Raw genomic sequence first — 16,662 nt, forward strand, 5'->3', positions numbered from 1 at the left:
CTGTTGTAGCCCATCCACCTCAAGGTTCGACGTGTTGTGCTTGCCGAGATGCCTTTCTGCTCACTATGGAGTAGATATTTGAGTTACTGTAGCGTTCTTGTAAACTCAATTCAGTCTGGTTATTCTCTTCTGACCTCTGACATCAACAAGGCATTTCTTCCCACAGAACTGGTTTTTGGCACCATTATGTATAAACTCTAGTCACTGTTCTGCATGAAAATCCCAGATCCCAGACGGTTGAGTATAGTTAAAGATTAGGAAAAAATCACCTGGTCTTTTGGCCCATCTGGTACCAACAACCATGTGACGGTTAAAGACACAAAGCTCACATTTTTTCCCCATTCTGATATTTGATGTGAACATCTGCTACAGCTCTGAAGCTCTTGACCTGTATATGCATGATACTGCCACATGAGTGTCTGATTGGATAAATGAATAAATGTGCAGGTGTGCAGGTTTTCCTAACAAAGTGGGCAGTGAGTGTATGTGTTGTTTGTTTAATCACCACCCACAGCTTAGCCACACAAACCCAGCCTCTCCAACTCACCCACAATTTTGCCACACCCAGAAAAAGGCCAGACGAATTTCTTCAAACAGTTTGCATTTATGTGTTTGCCTCTCGGAGAAAAGTTGATAAACAGGTTTAGTATGTGTATGCCTGTGTATGCATAGGAACAACTAAAAGCCACTAAAAGAGAAGTGAAGAATTCAGTGAAGTGAAGAGTCAACATATCACCATGCAGAGTAAGTCATCGAGACATTTGAATGTTCTGTCTGTTTTTATTTATTTACTTTTATATAATTTAATTATTTAAGTATAAATTGTGCTCTTGGATGGAGGGAATAGAGTAGGCTGTGGTTGGCTAGTGTCAGAGAAATGAATAATTTAATGAAACAACTTAATGAACATGGATTTTGTGGAATAAACTTCATAATATTCCTTATAGTTCTTGAGTTTTAATTAAGAATTGATTTCTGTACTTTATATTAAATAAGTTAGATAGGGCTACTACTAGAAAGAATCTTACCACACTTAATATATTCAGTGAATAAGAAATTACTCCCATACATTTTCTGAGAACATGATAAATAAAGGCCAATGTGAAAGGAATTTATTTTCATTTAGATGCTGACGTCTATCCTGAGCTGCTGCATTCCTAAAATGACCTGCCTTTCATGGTTATAAGAGTCTTATGATGTTTCAGCAGTCAAGCTTGTTTTATTTGTGCCTTTTTAATGATTGTAGTTGTTGTTTTTTTGTTTTTTTTTATATAGATATTTCTTCTGAAGCAAAAGCAGGAAGTAGTAAAGGATATATCTTTATCTAATATAAGTCTCATTTTGTTAACTTTCTGACCATAGGTCATTGTCCTTCAGTGCTTTTCCATGTAGGGCCCAGCACTGCACTTGTTTAAAAAAAAAAGTAGAATTGAAATATTTATACAGACTTAACTGATTAGGCTTGTATTTGTATTTGGCACACAACTATCCAATGACTTGATCAAAGCTTGAGCTTTACTATATGAGGAAATCAATTTGAGGTGGCAAAGTATGTTATAAGCAGAAAAACCTTATTTTGGCCAATATGCATTTTTTTTGGTCTTTTTGCTGTTTGCCAGAATTCAGCCACAGAAACATTTGATGGGTTTTCCCCAAGACCATTTCAAATATTTTGACATGTATCCATGTGCTTTGACAATTAATAAAATGTACTTTTCGGTCTCCCAGGCCTGGCGTCTAAAGGCCGCACACTGTCAGAAGAGCAGTTCTCATGTTCCATTTGTCTAGAGGTGTTTGTGGAACCTGTCTCAACACCATGTGGACATAGCTTCTGCATGGCTTGCCTGCAGGGCTACTGGAATCACAGCAACAAGATTCTGTGCCCCATGTGCAAGAAGACCTTCTCCAAAAAGCCTGAGTTATGTGTTAACCGTGTTCTTGCTGAGATCGCCGAGCAGTTCCAGGGCCTTTCTGTTGCTCAAGTAGCGGGTGCTGAAGGGGTGGTCTCGCCAAGACCTGAAAAAAAAGACGAGGACAGCGGTGAGTTCGCCAAACCTGGTGATGTGCCCTGCGATGCCTGCATTGGGAGAAAGCTGAAGGCCCTGAAGTCTTGTCTAAGTTGCCCGGGGTCCTTCTGCGAAGCCCACCTGCGGCATCACAAAAAAGTCAAGGCCATGACCAAGCACAAACTGGTGGAACCCATCCACCACCTGCAGGAGAAGGTGTGTAAAAAGCATGAGCGCCTCTTGGATGCCTACTGCCGCAAGGAGCATGTGTGTGTGTGCCGCGAGTGTGCTGAGGTTGCGCATAAGACACACAATATAATCTCAGTGGAGCGTGAATATAAGAAGCTATCGGTGAGTGGGTGGAATTGAATCTGATACTTTTGGTTTTCACAGCACAAGATTAGTTTTAAGTGTTAAGTTTTCAAATGCCTCTGTAATTTATTCTGTGCTAATATTATTCTCAGAATTTTTTATGCTCTCCCTAAAATTTTTTTACAGTTCAGTGGTCATACAAAAAGATTTTGTCTTTAGAAAAGTAATCGCAATTCCATTTTCTACAGAGTCAACTGGGGATGAGACGATCTGAGCTGAAACATCTGATTAAAGAGAGAGTAAAGAAACTAGAAGAGGTCAAGCAGTCCATTGCAGTTATCAAAGTGAGTCCCAGATAATGCCATGAAATTAAATAAGTCCAAAGACTTATTAATAACTCCACAGTTTCTAATTTTTAGAACCATCTGCTGACTGTAGTGACGGTGAATCACCACCCCTCTGGTTGAGACTCCTTATATCTTATGGGGTTTTTAATCCCTGCATTTACAACCAAGGATTCTTTACCTTATGTTGTGTAGATCACTATATGCTGGCTGCTGATATCATTTGATGCAATGTTTTCACATTGCATCAAATGATCAAATGTGATCTTTCTATCTGTGCATTTATTACATTACATTTATTTAGTTACATTTATTTAGCAACACTTGACAAATCACTTTATATATTTTAATATACAATCAAAATAGTATATTTTGTATATAATAGTATATAATATTTGGAAGCAAAAAAAATTTTTGTAATTAAATTGCACCTTGGTAACAACATGTGTGCTAACATTATACATGTTGACTGAAATTAACTGGTTTCCTTTAGAATATGTTAGGCTGGAAAAAAAAACAAAAAACTAATCAAACTAACTCACAATCCCCACAGATACATAATTTTAGTACATTTAAAGCAATTTCTCCCTCCAAAAAAAAGACAAAAAAAAAAAAAAACCCTGCTAATTTTTCACAACAGGAATTGTCTGTCTTTCCCATTAATAGTTTTGCATCCATCCATCCATTTTCTGTAACACTTATCCTTACTGGGTCACGTGGAACTTGGAACCTATCCCAGGGAGCATGGGGCACAAGGATTGGCACCCTGGACAGGGTGCCAATCCATCGCAGGGCACAATTATATACACATTTACATATCCATTCATACACTACGGACACTTTTTGGACATGCCAATCAGCCTATAACACATGTCTTTGGACTGGAGGAGGAAACCAGAGTATCCAGAGAAGCCCTCGCAGCACGGGGAGAACATGTAAATTCCACACACACAGGTCAACGGTGGGAAACGAACCCTCAACTCTGGAGGTGCTAGTCACTAAGCCATAAACAAACTGTTAGTTTGAAACGTTCAAAATGGGTTCACAAATTCATCACTATCAAACTTTGAGTTGTATCTACACAATGTTAGTATTACTGATCTAAGAGTTCTATTACAATTATAATAATCGAACAATGTAAACTTATTAAATTGTAACACAAAACACCACTATTTTGTGTAACATTTTAATGAGGGTACACTGTAAGATTGTTAAAATTGTAAGAAGTTAAATAGGTTTTAACTTCTATAAACTGTCACGCCCTCACACAAGTGTTTTGTTTTCTTTCTCTTTAAGTTAAAAAGACAAAAAATATGATGACTGTCATGTTTCTGAGAAAACACAAAGCACAAAATCCTCTGTCCTGCCTCCTTCCAAAAAACTTGCTTCAAAGAAAATTTCACCATATCAAAAATTGTAAATATATATATATATATATATATATATATATATATATATATATATATATATAAATCTGCATCTGGAACGGAACATCTGCCATACAATCCTTGCAGTCAGAAGTACTGTCTGAGGATTGAATCAAATTTCCCTTCACTAATGTCCAGTCATTACCTGAGTGTTAAAGGTCTAGAGACGCTTATAAACATTACCAGCTGCACCTTTAACTTTTTAATGGATTCAGTGTAATGTTTAATGGAATGTAATTCAGAAGTGATATTGGTCCATCACAAAATTAGTCTGTCTAATTTATCTCTTAAATTCTATTAGAGTAGAGCTTAACTCAAAAAAAAATTACACAGGTGTACATCTGAAACAACAACAGATCTTTTCGAAGCAGAAGCTCATTTCTGAGGGTTAAGGTATTCTAATAGAATTTAACCCCCAGAAATATACACAGGCGTATATCTGAAAAAAAGATATACACTTTCTTTGATGGTATAGAAGCTCATTACTGTGGCTAAGGTTCATTTACTGAATATGTCTGTGCAAACACAGTTTTCATAATCTGACTAGCCTAACCAGTAGGACCGCTGCAAATATTTACTTTCCACACCCAAACTTAGTGCCATCAGGTGACTGTAGGAAGTTAGACATGTCGAATGTTGCATAAGAAGCATAAATGACACTACACACAGTATGGAAATTCAGACTTTCTGACCAAACCTGTTTCAGGTCATGCCTGTAGCAGTACTATGTAACAATATATTTTTCCCTTAGACAAAACAAGTTTAATGCTATACTTTGTCAATAACACACTGAGGTTAGTGTGGCAGTTCTTAGCCAGTGTTGTGACCAAATCTCAAGCTGTTATTGGAGCCCTGCTGGAGCTGTGTTCAATCATACAAAGATAATGAAGTTGCACAGGGGGGATGATCCAAAAAGGATTAAAAAAAACACACACACACACACACACACACACACACACACACACAAAAAAAAAACAGAAAAAAAAAAACAGCAAAGTCTCTTATTACAGAGATGTTCTCTCTCTGTGGTTTTTAGAGCCAAAAATTGTAAATGACAGGGAAGTGATTGTATACATGATAATACAATAACACTGTAGATTTCATTATGTTCATAGCTCAAGGAAGCCATGATGTGTTTTTACACTTTGTAGTTAAACCAGTCAGACCAGTCGTTGCCAAACTCATGAGCAAGGTCCTGCCGGACATCTTGTCACCATGCATTTGCAGTCCTGTTTACTGTACATGGACGGAGTCTGCAGTGCTCTAACATAATGCACCACTAAATCAATATAAATCGTGTCGCTACAGTAAACCTAATTAGTCATCCATGGCAAATACAGGGGTGGAGAATTCATAAATTCAGCCCACTGGACAATGAAAGCTCCAGTCCCATGTTTCAGTTGGTATAAACCCAAATGACTAAGCAAAAATGTACTAGCTAACATAATGTAATAGAGAAGTATGGTGAGCACAGTAAGACATTAATACAACCAAAGGGAAACAAACTAGTATAATGTATGAATTCCTGTGTATCAGTAGTACTCATCTTCTTCTAACCAAATTTTTAACATAGCACATTGTATTTGCATTGTCAACAAAAGTCAGTAGGCAATGAGATGTGATGTTTTCTTCTTGCATCTTTATGTTCTTCTGATATGTTATGGACTATGAAAGCCCTGAGCCGCAAGATAGTAAAAAAAAAAAGATGAAGTGCCATGTTATTTGTGAGTTTAAACATTAAGTTATTAAGTCAAAATAAGGAGTTATTAACTCAAAATAAAAACATAATATATTGAAATAAGTTATTCAGTCAAAATAATGAGATAATATTTTGAAATAATGACTGTTAGAGATAAGGAATCTCAGATTATGTCCGTCAGTCCTCAGTCAGCCTTACAGCCTTTTATTTCTTTTAACTCTTAGTTCTGTGCTATGTGTGGTTGACCGCAGAGCGTTTCAGGCCTGGAGAGTCTAAATGAACACACACTGACACACATGTTGTTCACAGAGACGTCCGGTTTATTCGTGGAGAACAGGAGTATTTATACACATAGATAAGCAGCCGTGCATGGGCATGTTTCTACTTTTGCAGGTGCTAGACAGATTCAGACAAAGCACACAGCACACACAGTCATACTACAAAAAATAAGTCTTTTCAAGGTATAGAAAATATATGTGTCAGCTATAATAAAGGGTGGCAGTTGATCAGCTAGGTAATAAAGTGAATACGTTCATCATAGGCATTTGATAGCACAGAGACACACAAACAGAAACTATAACCCAGTATTCCCCGTATCTAAGGTGTCTCAGTAGCAGTTCATAATATAAGAGAGTACATGATATTTCCTTCAGTGACCTATAATGACAAAATAATGAGCTAATATGTCAAAATTTCTGTGTATTTGTAGTTAAACAGTCAACAAGACCTCAAGGACAGCTGGGAAATAGATGAATTTACACAAGGTCGATACGGCTAACAATGTGTGTGCATGTATGTTGTAGTCGAGCAGTCAGCGGGAGATCGAGGAGAGCTGGGCTGTGTATGCTGAGCTGCAGAGGCTGCTAGAGCAGAGTCAAGCCCAGCTGGTGGAGCACATCACATTCCGGCAGAAGCTGGCTGAGGAGCAGGCACGAGATTTGGCCAGCCGTCTGGAGCATGAACTTAACATGCTCAAAAACAGGAGCTACGACCTAGACATCCTCTCAAATACCCAGGACAAAGTGCTTTTCCTCCAGGTATGTGTGTGTATACAATTGCTGTTGAATGCTTGAAACTGACTGGTCAGAAGGTGTTGATTAATTTTCTATAACAACAGCTTTGACAGTAGTGCTGGCTGTAATTCAAATCAGAGGTTTATATTAATGTGCTCATTCTAATACATTGTTGTTTCTATAGTAACAGCCATACAGGGACTTGTATGCAAATGCTCAACATACAGTATGTGTCGATATGGGGAAGTTTTTCTTTTAAAGAGAAGGTTATTTAGCATAGCTCCTTTAAAGCTTTTCCTTTAAGTTTTCCACATGGATAATTCTTCAGGACAGAGGACTTTGTATTTTGCGGTTTCTCTGTAACATGATAAAATGTTTTAAATAAAATTTTTAATAAAAACTGCTAGTGTTGGCAAATTACTGTGTTAAAAAAGGAATAAAACACTTATCTGAATCAGTGCATTAATATAGCATTTTCTGGCCAATCAGATTAAAGAATTCAGCAGCACCAATGTATGACATAACTATAATATAACGTGAAGCATAATAATAAATGATGACAATGAGGAGTGTATTGTACCTGAAAAGGTACAGGTGCTCATGTATAGACTACAGTAAAAGGCTAAATAATCATTGTAAAATTTATTTTACAATCACCCCCTTATTGTGGATGTCCATATGTATTACTTATGTGTGTGTGTTTGTATTAAAATCTGACATGTGCGATTTTTTGTTGTTGTAGCTTTTGCCCACTCTCCCTCCTCCACCCGAACCGACTGACTGGACAGGTGTGTCTGTGAACACTGACTTGTACCTGGGAACTATCAGGAAGTCTGTCTCTGCACTCATTGAGAAGTTTCAGGAAGAGTTGAAGCACCTCTATGGGAAAGGTAACGTTATTAATCAGTGAAACCAATGAAAAGAAATTATGCTGGCTGACACGAATAAATGCATTTTTAGAAGTCATTTCTCATTAAAACATACACAATAGTTGGTTTTATTGTTTTATGTTGATGGTTACTCTGAATAACTCTGACTGTTCTTTTAACAGAGCTGAGAAAGATGCAGAATTATGCAAGTAAGTGCTATTTTCACTTACTATTGGGAAGCTCTGCAAAACTTCATGTTCTGTTCGATACTTAGAAATGAACATTCCACTGACCCTAGAGATTTCTTTTGCTTAACAGCAATACAATTGTAAATCCAAGAAATCTCAAGAAATCCACACATATAAAGAAATCCAAACATTAAAGCCTATAAATGAAGTTTGGATCAAAATGTAATCATCATTGTAATGAATGTAAGATTTTAAGTGATTGTTTATGGTAATGAACATGAGGATATTTCATGATGTAAACAGCATTTTAGAATAGATGCACTTTTGGAAATGGCAATTAAATGGATTATTTTAACCCTGACAATTGAGCAGCATGTAAGCATCATTAGTTGTACTTCAAAACAAAAAATGCATGAAGTGACTGGCTGTAGTGTTTTTTAAAATGTTCTTTTCATTCTCTATAATGTTCTCATAAAGGCGAGGTGCTTATGGACCCATCCACAGCACAGCGAAACCTGGTTGTCTCCGAGGATGGGCAGCAGGTTCATTATGAAGAGGGCCGTAAAGCCGGATCCCAGTCGGACAACCCACGTCGCTTCAGCCCAGCTCTGTTTGTTCTCGCTCGTGAAGGCCTCTCCTCCGGCAGGCACTACTGGGAAGTGGATTTGGGACGGAAAACAGCATGGACCCTAGGAGTGGCAAAGGCATCTGCTCGTCGCAAAGGAGACCTTCGCCTCAATCCTGAAGGTGGCTTCTGGTGCTTATGGCTGAAAAACAACGAGGTGAGAGCTCTGGCCTCCAGCAGGATTCCCCTCCAGCTGCCCACACTGCCACAGAAGGTGGGTGTCTACCTGGACCATGAGGGAGGACAGGTGTCCTTCTATGATGTGAAGACACAGTCTCACCTCTACACATTCATGGACACATTTGGTGAGAGTGTGTACCCCATCTTCAGCCCATGTGCCAATCAAGAGGGAACGAATGCAGGAGCACTGTCCATCACATCTGTGAAACACAGCTAAAGCAGCATTGTTGTTTGTTAAATATGTTTAAAAACCTGCCTGATTCTCATATATAGTTCTAAAAAAAATTATTGTTGGATTAGGGAAAATTTAATTCTATATAAACTTCCATGGATGGATAAACATTATAGGATAATACTACATGAATAATGTACTTTGATTAATACTACAGTTTATTAATACTCACTAGTCAAGCAGTACATTAATTACTACTACATTATTGCCAAAATTACTATAGCTGAATTTTGGAAATTACATTAATTGAAATTAATTATTTTACTTAGCCTACTTTCTGACCTTGCCATGACAACCTGCCAGCAAAGTTGGGTAATGAACCAGCAAACACAGCAGTGAAAATAAGTCTAAAAACTTGCTAGTTAAGTGTGATTTTCTTACAGTGGAATCAAGTTTTTGGATAATTACATGCCATAACACAATGTGATATCAGCCTAACCAATTCACTTTGTAATCAGATACTGGCTGAATTTGAAATTGTAAACTTATCATTCTTAAAAGTTTGTCAGTAATACTTTTTTTTTCTGTAAGTAGATTAACTTAATACATGTAGAGGTAGACAGGGTGTGTTTCAGTAGAACCAGAATAATCTCTTTAAATGTAATTTTCTCCCTTTTTACGTTTTGGCATAATCACACTTTTAAATGCAACTTTAAAACTTTATTTGTGATTGATAGGCAAAAGAAAAACATATTTTACTTCAACAAAGCTTGTACTTTTCAGAAATATACAGTAGGGAAAAAGACCATATGAAGGGTTTTCTCAGGCCACTGCACAAATGAAGTGCTGTGGTTATATGAACTTAATTTCTAAGATGGACTCAACATAAACATGCTTCATTTCCAGAGTGGGTGATAATGTGCACTAAAGATTATATTAAGTGGAAAGGACTACTGCCAAACACATTACTTCACATTACATCACACTTGTATATTTTGCATTTGCAAATGCACTGTATTTACAGTTTTGTGATTGGGGTATGGTTAAATATAATTACTTATCAGGTGATTTTATTGAAATTGAAAAACAGATTGAAAATGGTTAATGTAGCGTTTTATTATGTTCAGACTACTAAAATTTTATTTACATGCATATATTCTTTCTGCCATTTGTACATTATATGAAGTAATTTTGAACACTCAACTTTTTGAGACTTTTGAATAAAATAAATCAATTGCATCAATAGCATTACTTTCTCTTTCTTCACATGACCCGACTACAGATCTTTATCATCTGTCAATTGCTCATAGAAGTAGAACAGTATAAAACACTTACCATGTAAGGGGTTAACTTTTTGTCTTTATGTCTAGAGGGACCACTAGCCTGGAAGTGCAAATACTAAACTAGGCTAAGGGAAGGGGTGGGGGCTGATATTTTTGAGCAGGGAATCAGCTGTGTCGCATGTCACTCGCCGTCTATAGTAGAAAGATCACTTTATACAGGGGCTCTGAGCATTTCCAGCTCCCTGGTGAGTCTCCATTTGAAATCTTCATCTAACATTACTATTTAATAACAAATAACACTTACATACTGCTAAAACAAACATACATAACTATTTTGATTTCATAATTGAAAGACGTGATTTTACTGACAGCCATGCTTGCTTATCAGTTTTGCACACTGCCAAGACTTCAGCACTTTGCATAGGAAAACTAATCAAAATCTCACATTATGCACAGTCTGCTTGAAATGTTCTATTCTGGAATGAAGCTGTAGATATGAAATGCTCATTTATGAGTAGAGAGGTGAAGCAGGGCAGTGACTAGACTGGTATATTTGGAAATGTTAATCTTGGAAATCTATGAATAGACAGGTCTTGCCTTTCTGCTCTGCCTCTAAAGCTGTGGCATGCTGCTAAGAGCATATGCCAAGAGTCACAAAAACAGGACTGCTAATCAGCTAATCATGCCTACTTGCACAAGTGTCGCATTATGGTACAGTGCTATGAATAAGTATTCACCCCCTTGATATTTTCCACTTTTTCTAGTGTTACAACCTAGAACTGAAATGCAATTATCTGGGATATGTCATTAATCTAGCCCATAATGTTGACATGGAGTTAAAAATAAAAAAAATCAATATAGTTTGCAAAATCATTTACAAATTAAAAAAGTTGTGATTTGCATAAGTATTCACGCATGTTGCTGTGAAATCCCTAAATTAGTTCAAATACAACCTGTTGCCCTCAGAAGTCACATAACTGGTTGAAAGGAGTCTGGGACAAATTATCAGTTTTTTTTTAAATTAACGTATTACTCTTGTCTGAGTACACATCAGACAAGATATCAGGTCTCTCTCAAGTGTAACAGCATGGAGGGGAATTACATTTGTGTGAACTGCTGATTTTGCAGGTTTTTTTTTTTTTTTTACAGAAGATTTTCTTTCTAATCTAATCATGAAAAGTCCAGTGTAGTTAGTATGTGAGAACTGTCAAATTACAGATTTGATTTTATAGATTGATTTTTGATTGATTTTGATCTGTTTCCATTGTGTGTGCATGTTATAATGCAAATATAGTACAGGAATGATAGAAAAGTTACTTTAATATTTTAAGCTATACATATTTAATTACATGATTTGTGACTGTAATAGTGTACATGCCCAATAGACAAAACTTATCTGTACAGTTTACACTACATGGCCAAGAGTATGGGGACCTGACCATCACACCCATGTGAAATCCTTCCCTAAACTGTTGCCACAAAGGTGGAAGCACACAATTGTATAGCATTGGAATTTCCCCCCACTAGAACTAAGAGGCCCAAGCTTGTTCCAGCATCACAATGCCACTGTTCACAAAATGAACTCAATGAAGACATGGTTTGTAAAGTTTGTCAAGTTTGTCAAGTGGCCTGCACAGAGTCATGTCCTCAACGCCACTGAACACCTATGGGATTAATTGGAATGCCGACTGTTATGATTATTACTGTAATGTCGACTATGAGTGTTATGGTCATATGTCCACAGTCTTTTGGCCATATAGTGTATGTGGAATTACAAAGGTATTAGAGACACTTAATATAAATGGGGCCATCTTTATTTGTCAAACCAGATTGCATAATTCTTTACTAATGTAAGATTTTAGAACAGCTACTCAGTTACTGGAATAATTCAACAGTAAGCTCAGTCATTCTTAGTTATTGGTTAATGTAACATTAAAAATGAGGCAGTATGCAATTGCTGGTACTAGATGTGTGCTTTATTAGGCCAGATCTATTAATTGTTGTCAGTGCCTGTAATGGAGTTAGGAATAATCAATAATATATGTAAAAATCAGAAACTAAAACAGGGCTGTAATGCTACAAAGAAATAGCAGGGTATACTGTATAGACATACTAATCAAGGAGTAACACAGAACAGGTGGACACAGCCAGGTAACAAGGAGACATGACCAAAACAGAAACAATCATATAAACACTTGGTACCTGGGAGAGCCATAGGACCTGCGATGCAAAGAGGGAATGTGTGACACTTGCTAAGCGATGTGATCAGTAACTGCAGTGTTAGGAGTATATGTGTTACCTATTTGGAGTATATGTCTCTGTAGCAACAATTTGAAAAAAAAAAATCTCTAAAGCATCCGTGAATCATCCTATGTGGTAGCTACTAATAGGAAAGGTTGAATTATTATTAACATGAGGAATGTAAGGAAGTTTTGTAAAAGTAAAAAAAAAAAAAACATTTCTTTAGGAATGGCTTCACCTACAAACATGCTAGCCGAAGAGCAGGTCCATTGTTCCATCTGTTTGGATGTCTTCACCAATCCAGTGTCCATCCCCTGTGGCCACAACTTCTGCATGGGCTGCATTGGTGGCTACTGGAAGACCAGTTCCCTCTTCATGTGCCCCATGTGCAAGAAAACCTTTTTCAAGCAGCCAGACATTAGCATCAACACGGTACTGCGTGAGATTGCAGAGCAGTTCAAGGAAATGAGAATCAAGCCTGTCCTGAAGCAACAGCAGTCCCAGCAACAACATGAGCCAGAGAAACTACTGGAAGAGCTACCCTTGGAAATACCAGAATTGATTCCCCCAAGTGGGCCTTTGATTGAGGCAGTGTGTTGTGACGTCTGTACTGGGCCTCAGCAACAGGCTGTGAAGTCGTGCCTGGTGTGCCTCACTTCATACTGTGAGGAACATCTAAAGACACACACAGCAAGATTCACTAAACACAAATTGATTGAGCCAGTGCAGAATCTGGAAGACCGCATGTGTAAGAAGCATGAGAGGCTGCTGGAACTGTTTTGTAAGAAAGATCAGATCATGGTGTGCGTGCTCTGCACAGAGATGGACCACAGGGCACACTACACGGTGCCGGTCGAACGAGAATGGAGTGAGAAAAAGGTAAAAAGACAAAAAGATTTGTCAGTCCTTGTCTTGGTGTATCACTGCTTTGCACATTTTACTGTTTTCCCTGTTCAAGTAGACCGATTCAATTCGCCAATTAATTTGCAAGCTCTTTTCAAGCTACATTAGATGTGTAAATCCAGTTCTAGACTGTGCAATTACAGCAGTCTTTTAGATTATTACTTGTTATATTGTAAGACATGATCCCAAAAAAATCGTGTCCAAATTCTATAACAGACTGCACAATAACACGTGGTCTCCATGTCAGATTATACAATGATGATCCTCTAACGACAGACCTGTGATTAAAGAAAATTACTACATTTTGCTTAATTAGTGTGATCTGGGTTCATGCAGAAAATCAGCCATCAGGGAACATGTCACTTGACACATTGGTGGTTCTAAGACCACCAATCTTACTCAAGACCAAATAACTCTTTTGATGATGTACAGTTTTTGTCTGCAACAGCAAAACTGGATCATAAATTGTACAGTGTAAAACTGGCTTTAGAGCAAAGTGTGCAGCTTTATAAAATCAAGTGTAAGAGACAGAGAGATAGACTTTAATGAGTGTATTAAATGGTAATTAACAGGCTCTGCTACGAAAAACAGAGGCAGAGGTTCAGCAGATGATCCAGGAACGACTCAAAAAGGTGGAGGACATCAAACACTCTGTCGAATTGAATAAAGTAAGTTTGAATCTTCAACATACTGTTTATGTTTCATCAGATGGCACTGCAAATCAGCCTATAATGCTGGATAGAAATCTAGGCAAACCTGATTGATAACCTCACAATATTTCATGTTAACGCACATATGCATTTTCTCTTCTTCCTGTCTTGCCCTCTTCAGCACAGCGCTCTTAGGGAGATTGAGGACAGTATGCAGGTGTTCTCAAACGTGGTCCGTATGGTTCAAAAAGCCCAGGCTGAGCTCATTCTTGCCATAGAAGAGAAGCAGAGGAAAACAGCGAGCTGGGCTCAGGGACTCGTCGAGGAACTAGAACGGGAGATTGACATGCTGAAAACAAGGAACAGTGAGATAGAACATCTTGCTCACACTGATGACCACATTTACTTTCTTCAGGTGGAGTCTTGCAATAAAATTTAAAAAGAAAGAAAGAAAGACAAAGAAAGAAAGTAGACAAAGGATGCGCAAGCTAACAGATTTCGCAAAAGTCATTTGGTCATTTTACTACTTCGTTATTCATATTCTTGCAGTCTGTTTCCATGACCTTTAACTTTTACATGATTAAGATTCAAGAATAGTCAAGATTAGGAAATTTGACATCTAATCTAAATTTACATCTCCAGAAACTCCCATCTCTAATCACCCATCCACAAGCTAAAGACTGGTCTGAGGCCCATGTGCCCACAGATCAGTGTCTGGGGACAATCAGGAGAGCTGTGTCCAAGCTTGAGGAAACCCTGAGAGAAGAGATAGAGAAACTTGCAGAAACTGGTGGGTCTTTGATTCTTTGAAATGAATACCCTACTCCACTGGTGTTTTCCTCCTGGTGTCTCTTTGCCAAATCAAAGGAAAATTGGTGATTCTGGATGATATTTGGTTTGGTTTGCTTTCACTCTGCACATAATAAAATAAACCTAAAAGGTACAAATATTTTGACTGAGGGGCATGTAACACTGAAAACATACTCGTGGAAGTCTTTGATTAATTGGTCAGAAATTCATTGATGTGATTTTTTTAAAACATTTTTTCTTCCTAACAGAGCTGAAGACTGTTCAGAAGTACTCAAGTATGTTTTTGTGTGTGATTTCCCATACAAAAATATTTTTTTAATAAAAAATATTATGATCCCTTGTTCCATATTTCCATCGTTCCAAAGTTTCTTTGTTCTTTTTTTTAAAGTGGATGTGACCCTTGATCCTGACACAGCCAATCCCTGGCTGCAACTCTCTGAGGACAGACGACAGTTGCGTCACCTGGGGGCATGGCAAGACCTGCCTGACACACTAGCGCGTTTTGACACAGTGGTCATCACCCTGGGCCATGAAGGTTTCACCTATGGTCGCCATTACTGGGAGGTCCAAGTGGGTGAAAAAGATGACTGGTACCTGGGTGTTGCCAGAGAGTCTGTCAACAGGAAAGGGCGGATTGCTATAAGCACGTCTCAAGGCTATTGGGCATTGGCTATGAAGAAGGGACAGGAGTACAGAGTCTCCTCATCTCCACCTCTTATTCTTTCTGTCAACCCCAAGCTGAAGAGAGTGGGCGTGTATGTGGATTTTGAAGAAGGACAGGTGTCATTTTATGATGCAATATCAAGTAGTCACATCTACACCTTCATGGACTCGTTCCAAGAGAAAATATACCCGTTTTTCTACCTTTATTGCTGTGATAAGGCCTCGGACATACTGAGCATCTGTCCAGTGATGGGGGTAACACACAACAAACAGTGCTGAACACTATTACAAGGACAATAAGAACACGTTTAAATTTTACATTTTAATCCATTTTTTTGTTTTATGAAACTATATGACGTGTTGGTGCTTTAAACTGACACCTAGTGGCTGAGTGAAGTGAAGCATCAATATCAACCCTGGTGTTATGGAGATGCAACTGCTTGTGCTTCAAAATATCAATAACTTAGGAACTGACAGAGCTGTTGTTACAGCCAGGCTTTTAATATTAAACTAATAAGACGTCTTAAATGTAAATGCTACCACAGTGTAATTTTTTGGGGTCTATGGTTTGGAAGGCTTAGAAAAAAATGTCTGATGATTTTAATGAATTAATATATTTTCTGAAATGTATCCAACATATAAATGTCAATAGTTGGATTATATTAATAAAACAAAATTGAGCTGCAATTAAATTAGATTACTCGAATAAAATGAAATCCTCTGTCTATTCATCTGTCATTTACATGTACAGTATTTGCTGTGTACACTCCTATTCCATTCATTAATATACTGCAATCATGGATTATTATTATCTTTACAATTTTCATAAATGTAAATAAGTGGAATACTCAAAACCCTGTCTAAAGAAGTGTTATTTTTATTCTTTTAGTTACTAATTTACTCTCATGTTCTTGATGTGCATGAGGACGCTGTGCTTTCTGCCCACACACAAACTGTTCCCTAACACATTAATCACTTAAATGTTTCTCAGTGTCACCAAAACAATATTTTGTGGCATCTGTAATGTTGCACGTCATTACTGTGGTTAAATTTAGTTAAGGGAACTCATTTGTAAACCATTAGTAAAACCACATAACACCAATGGAATGTTGTTACTTATAAATGTGATGCTCATAGTGGGATTATGACAATAAGTGTAGGCTATATATTACTTTGTCTGTATCAAAACACTTTACATTAGGTGAAAAAAATATATTATGGCACCAATGTTCTCCTTGAAACGATAAAATATTACAGACTGAAAGACAACTGAGTAT

At 37.5% G+C, this 16,662-nt stretch overlaps 2 protein-coding genes across 2 annotated transcripts; both read left to right on the top strand.

Moving 5' to 3' along the window:
- Positions 1-338: 338 nt before the first annotated feature.
- On the top strand, positions 339-8,880 carry LOC128604325 (E3 ubiquitin-protein ligase TRIM39-like). Its single transcript, XM_053619386.1, has 7 exons — positions 339-744; positions 1,729-2,357; positions 2,567-2,662; positions 6,592-6,825; positions 7,544-7,691; positions 7,853-7,879; positions 8,336-8,880. Exons 1-7 carry the CDS (start codon positions 738-740, stop codon positions 8,878-8,880), a joined length of 1,686 nt encoding a protein of 561 aa, XP_053475361.1. The 5' UTR covers positions 339-737.
- LOC128604324 (E3 ubiquitin-protein ligase TRIM39-like) lies at positions 8,878-16,254 on the top strand. Its single transcript, XM_053619385.1, has 7 exons — positions 8,878-10,363; positions 12,586-13,238; positions 13,835-13,930; positions 14,094-14,327; positions 14,555-14,702; positions 14,971-14,997; positions 15,111-16,254. Exons 1-7 carry the CDS (start codon positions 10,297-10,299, stop codon positions 15,662-15,664), a joined length of 1,779 nt encoding a protein of 592 aa, XP_053475360.1. The 5' UTR covers positions 8,878-10,296; the 3' UTR covers positions 15,665-16,254.
- Positions 16,255-16,662: the final 408 nt, after the last annotated feature.

This window comes from Ictalurus furcatus, chromosome 29, assembly GCF_023375685.1.
Source record: "Ictalurus furcatus strain D&B chromosome 29, Billie_1.0, whole genome shotgun sequence".
Classification (NCBI taxonomy): Eukaryota; Metazoa; Chordata; class Actinopteri; order Siluriformes; family Ictaluridae; genus Ictalurus; species Ictalurus furcatus.